Source organism: Coturnix japonica, chromosome 5 (genome assembly GCF_001577835.2).
Source record: "Coturnix japonica isolate 7356 chromosome 5, Coturnix japonica 2.1, whole genome shotgun sequence".
Taxonomy (NCBI): Eukaryota; Metazoa; Chordata; class Aves; order Galliformes; family Phasianidae; genus Coturnix; species Coturnix japonica.
In genome coordinates this window covers 36983592-36989591 of record NC_029520.1, presented here as the reverse complement: position 1 = coordinate 36989591, position 6000 = coordinate 36983592, and the positions used below count along the sequence as shown (strand labels likewise).

The 6000-nt window shown below is 34.2% G+C and overlaps 1 protein-coding gene across 4 annotated transcripts in view; it reads left to right on the top strand.

Annotated features, from left to right (window-relative positions):
- Nucleotides 1–6000, top strand: part of CEP128 (centrosomal protein 128) — a 91427-nt gene that overhangs the window by 15680 nt on the left and 69747 nt on the right. For all 4 annotated transcript variants that reach the window (XM_015865215.2, XM_015865214.2, XM_015865217.2 and 1 more), the window contains exon 8: nucleotides 865–981. In XM_015865215.2, coding sequence (XP_015720701.1) covers nucleotides 865–981 — 117 coding nt within the window. The remainder of the gene's footprint in view (nucleotides 1–864; nucleotides 982–6000) is intronic.

Sequence of the window (6000 nt, the reverse complement as noted above, 5' to 3'; positions counted from 1 at the left end):
TCTTTCTTTCTTTCTTTCTTTCTTTCTTTCTTTCTTTCTTTCTTTCTTTCTTTCTTTCTTTCTTTCTTATACCATTTGGCAATTTAACTGCTTTCTAGTGACTCTTAGAAATCATTACTTTTGAAGTAGGGAGGAAACATTATATAATTGTTCTCCTTACTAATCTTCTGTTTAAATAGTATAAATTTAATTTGCTGTCCACAAGAGGGTGCTGTCTGCTAGCAGCTTGAAAAGAAAAAATACTGTAAGGATTGTAGCTTAAGGTTGGATTATTGTATTAACACAGATTGCTTTAACAAATGACAGATTTTTATTTGTATTTGTTTGCATGTTAATCGGTAAAATATTGGGAAAAATTCTTAAAGTTATATAAATGTTTTGTGCTATCGCACAATTATTCTCCTGTAGCTATGTCTTGTTTACTGCTCAGAAACTCATGGGTTTCTGAAAATGAAGTGATTTTTTGTTTTGGTTTTGCTTTGTTTTATGTACAGAGGATGTGAAGGAAGTGAGTCTCCAGAGATTAATTAGGCTTGTGGCAGCAGAGAAGCTAAGATTTATGTACTGTGGCCTCAGCTTAGGTGGCACCAAGCTTGGTATTGACATATTTAGCACTTTATTAGAACTTCCACTGTGCAGAAAAGTAACGTAAGTGAAGAAGAAGGGTAGTACTAGCAAGATAGCAATATTGAGTACTCAGAGCTATAACTCTTTTTTTTTTTTTGCTATACTGTTCTAAATCTTGCTTTAAAAAGTCATTTCGTTTTCCTTTCTTCCTGCCCCATACTTTCTTTACCACTGTTATCTCTGTATGTGGTTAAAATACACCCTAATTTCATGCAGGTTTTTTTTTTTCCTTTGAAGGTATCTGCACGTGTAGAGAGAAGACTTCAGGAGATAGAACAAGAAATGCGTGCTGAAAGGCAGCTTGTAGAAAGGCGCCAGGACCAACTGGGGCAGATGTCTGTTCAATTACAAGAGGTATGCAAATGAAAACTTCCTTCATACTCAAGATCAAATGAAAACTCCTGATACTTAGGATCAAACTGAGATTTTCCTGTCTTTGTGACCCTGTGTCTGGCAAACTGGTGAAAGTGCTCATATTTATGATGTATTCCCTTAACTGTATCAAGCCTACTTCCTCTTGATTTGCTGACCAGATGTTAATAAGACTCTGCGTTACTCATGGTACTTTGCCTAGATTTAGACCTTTTTTAATAGCTAGTACAGATATTCATTAAAAGAAAACAACCCTTTTCCCACAACATTCTTCCTCAAATCCCCCCCCAAAAGCAAAACATTTGCTGACTGTTGTTAATTAAAATGCTTTGTATTTTAAAACGCAGATGTTGCTTGTAATGAGTGGTTTATTTTATTTCAACAAGCAATCAAATACGCTGCACTGGCTTCTTAGTGCTTTTTAAACAGTTTAGGGCAAAGCAAAAATCTGATGAAATATAAAGCATTGTTTAATAGACAAAGATGTTAATTTTCTGTAATTTTGATTCATAATATAATGTCTATTTGTGCTTACTTTAAGAAATGTATGAAAAGTACTTATCTATTTCTGCTTATAGTGCTATTTGGAAAATGTGTGAATCTCAAAGTATTGTGATTATTTAAAGTTCACAGAATCATCAACTAGCTTAGATTGTAAGAGACCAATAAGATCATCTTGTTCCAACCCTTAAGATATGATTTACAGTGTCATTTCTGATAGTGTAATAGAGAAGTGTAGTTGAGAAGAAATCCTTAATTCTGATGTTCTTATTTTTAACAGTGGTGCATATGCTTTTTTGGAAGGTAGTTTTATTCTGTGCACTGATATTCAGGGGCCTTAGGGTAGACCTGTGCTTTACATTTCATATGAGGATAGAGACTCTTCAAAGAGGCCATATTTAAAAAGATAACATACTTCTAAAAATATGAATTAAAAATACTTCTGCTAATGGTTAAGAATCAATGAATCATTTTTTCCCAATTGATACCTTAGTGGGTGAAATGAACTTATATATGAATGAGAGTGCTTTATTACATTTCTCAGAAGATATGATATTTCATAGGGATTTTAATCTTCAGTATGCTTATGGATTGGGTCTTCAATCTGGTAGCAGCATGCATTATGAGAGGAGTTACTGTTACGTGATAGTGTTATCTGTTAAGTGGAAAAATCTTCCTTTATGCTTTTAAAGCAGTTATGATTTTTATCTATTAAGATGTATTGATACTGTGATTATTCCCTTGCAAGGAAAATCTGTTTTCAAGTGAATGAATTCAAATGTATTTCAAAGAGTTTCATGAGATTGGCAATGTGAATCATAAGCCTTCAAGCCAGATACCTTTTATTCAAATAGCTCATCTTTTGTGTTCTATGCAAAATGAATATGAAATACTAAGTGGTTGCCCTAACCTTCCATTCCCTTAAGCTTTCCAGCTGCATGTGAAAATGTTTTAATCTTTTCTGCAAATTCTATTTTGTTCTATGCATATTTTTTTATAAATTATTTTTTCCAAGGACCTCTTTCCTGTTTAAATAAGATTTTTTTGATACAACTGCTCTAAAATTTGGTACCCAGGCCCTAAGATTTGTGAAGCTAAAAGGAAAATTCAGCACATAATAGTTTGCTTGATAAACATTCACTACTAAGGATTAGCCCAGACCACAATTCAGAGCCAGTCCTGACTGGAAGAGGCTTATTCCACATCCTTCATTTCATAATTGCAACTTTTCTGAGGTGAATCTCATTCTTGGTGAATGTCTTCACTCTCTCAGGAAGGGTCTTCTATCTCTGTATCTTCCTTCTGCATGAGTGGGTTTTTTCCATTATGGCTCTTGGATTTCTTTGACTGGGCTCTCCATTTGGGAATCCTAATAAAAATTAGATTACTGATGTTGCAATGAATGGAGGAATCTTTATTTCAGGCTCTTCTAAACTTTAGTATGAGAAATAGGATTTGGTGACAAGTGTGCAAGGGAGCCTCTTTAATCTTTGATGGATTGCAGAAGAAAATGGAGGTAGTTTAGACTTTGAAACAAAGACTTCCATTACACTCCCATTAGTAACAGAATATGTCCTCTTCCTGCTACTTATATCAAGGCTGTTATGTTTGACGTCTAAGTAGAAAAATATCTCAATTCAGGGTAGTGCTTATATTTCTTAGGAACTGTTAAATAGTTGGTAGGTTGAGCTCTTCAGCTCACACATTAGCAAATTGTACCAGGTTGGGCCTTAGCTTTGGAACTGTTGTTTTTTTAGAAACAAAATAGTATGAACTGTGTACATGTTGTAATACTCTCTATAATACAATGCTCAGTGTAATACTAACCTGTGAAGCTGTTGTATGAAAAAGCTTTCTGAGGAAAATTATTTTCTTTCTTATGGAATATACATCACATAGGAAATAGGAATATAAAAATTTCTAAGGAGGTAAAAAGTCTAGAAGTGATATAGCCTTGAATTTAAAACAAGGAGAGGAAAAAATGCCAACACCAAAACAATCTAACAATTTCAGTTCTTGATCTGGAATTTTTTCACTTTTTCTCTTGTACGTGGTGATAAATAGATTTTTATTGCACAAACATAATAAAATGAATAATGAAACCTTTGACTGTGAAGCATTTAAAATTTATGAACAGTCTTATATGACTCTCATTCCAACAATGTATCTGTAAGCTGAGTACTAGTTGTCTTTTTGTTTATTTATTCATTACTTCCATTGATGTAATTGTATTTTGCTAAGGTATTAGTTTTTCTGCAGTATTGAAAAATTATGTTTGTCATTCATTCAAGTCTTTGAGCAAAGTTCTTAGAAAAACTTTTTAGCTTACATATTTTTCATGAATTGTTTTAATCCTATATTTGAAGGTAGGCAGTCTTTGCAAAACGTAGGTCTTGTGGTGACCACTGCATGGATTTAATACTCTGAAGGCTCTTCTTATCCTTTTTTTTTTTTTTTTCTTCTTCAAAATGCTTTACAAGTAACACTACTGGAAGGGAGATAAAGATTGGACTGAGATCTGAAATCCAGTCATTCGATATGGTATGGATAATTTAAAAATAAATACTATTTAAAGCATTTTTGGCAATTTAGTGTGAGAGCTTTTTTCATTATTTTGCTCTCTATGCATCTCAAACTAAATAAAATCAAATTTAACTTTTGGATTTGATCAGCATCACTTTTAATTAAAAATTCTGGTGGGGTTTAAATGTTAGAAGCGATCTGTAAGGAAAAGTGCAATGCCTGTAACTGACCACTATTTGTCAGTATTTTACCATCTTAAGATGGACATCTTCCTAAATTTAAATTATTTAATTATATATTTTTAGAGTTCAACTGAACACGATGATACTTTACTATTTCGTTTTCTCCTTTTGACTTCTTTTTGTCTGCCTTTTTAATGACGTGCAACTCTATTTGTATTTCATTGTTACTACCACGAACTGATTATCAACAAAGAATATATCTAATTATATGCTGACTCTAAAGAAAACTTTAAACTGTAAAATTTTATATTTGAAGTTTGCATTTTTTTTTTCTTTAACTTTGTTCTTGGTAATATTTCTTGAGTTTGTATTCTCGGTCTGCATAAGCACTGTTTATAAAGAAAATGTGAAATTAGTGTGAGTCATCCATCTTCATTTTCTTCTGTCTGTGATTCAAACTTGTTTCTAATTAAAAAGGATATCAAGTATGTTGATTTTAGTCAGTGCTGCTGGTGTGTGTATATAGATTTTTGATGAAATGAGAATCATTTTGATTAGAATCATAGAATGGCTTAGGATGGAAGAGACCTTAATGATCGTCTCATTCCTGTTCCCCTGCCCTGGGCAGGGTTGCTACCCAGTAGATCAAGCTGACCATTCAACCTAGCCTTGACTTCCTTCAGGGATGGGGCATCTACAGTTTCTCCACAACATATTCCCACCCTTTCAGAAGAGAATATTCTTTTGACATCTAATCTAAATCTCCCCTCTTTTAGTTTAAAAAACATTCCCTCTTGCCTGTGTAAAATGTTAGTCTCCTTCCGGCTTATAATCAAGCACTGGAAGATAGCAATGAGGTCTCCCTAGAGCTTTCTCTTCTCCAAGCTGAACAAGCCCAGCTCCCACATCCTGTTTTGCAAGAGAGATCATTCAGCCCTCTGATCATCTTCATGGACCTCCTCTTGACCAGCTCCAGGTGTCCTGGTTGTAGTACTCCAAATAAGGCTTGGGGAGGACAGACCTGGGGGGGGGGGGGATAATTCCCTCCTCCTTCATGCTGGTCACTAACCTTATGATACAGCCCAGGAATCAGTTGGCCTTCTGGGCTGCAAGTGTGTGCTGCTGGTTTATGTCCAGCTTTTTGTCCACCAGGACCACCAAGTTTTTCACTACAGGGCTGCTCTCAAAATAAATAAATCTTACTGCACATACTGTGATATGTAAGAGGCTGGTGGCTGTTAAACAGAGGGTAGGGTAGAGTGATGGTCAAAAATGTTGAAAAAATGGTTTTGTATGTCCTCTGTGATCCTTTTAGAAAAACATAATCTTGATTTGTACTCTCGCACATCTGGGTGTTATAATGTATCACTGATATTTGCCCCCTGGCTCTGTGCTATGCTACCTGTGGCTAGTAATTTCTGCTTTAATTGTAGTTTGAGTCTGAGTTGCTTCTCTGCCTAGGAACTTGAGCAAGTCTCATACAAATGAGACAAATATCTAGGCAAGGTGTTTAAAGTAATAGTAAAATACTTGGACCACTGATAGCTCCAAATGTGGCAGGTTAGAGAAAAAAGAAATCATTCAGATTAAGTACTTTTTTAATTTTTATTTTAAAATAAAGCATGAAGCTGGTCTAATATGACTATATTTCATTGTTCAGTTTCACTTCGGAAGAGTCAATTTCAATTTGTGGTCTGTGTGCTACTTTCAAATCTGCTTTTATTTGAAAAAAAAAAAAAAGGAAAGAGAAGTTAGTAGGTTTAAATAATTCATACATCATTCAAAGTTCCATACA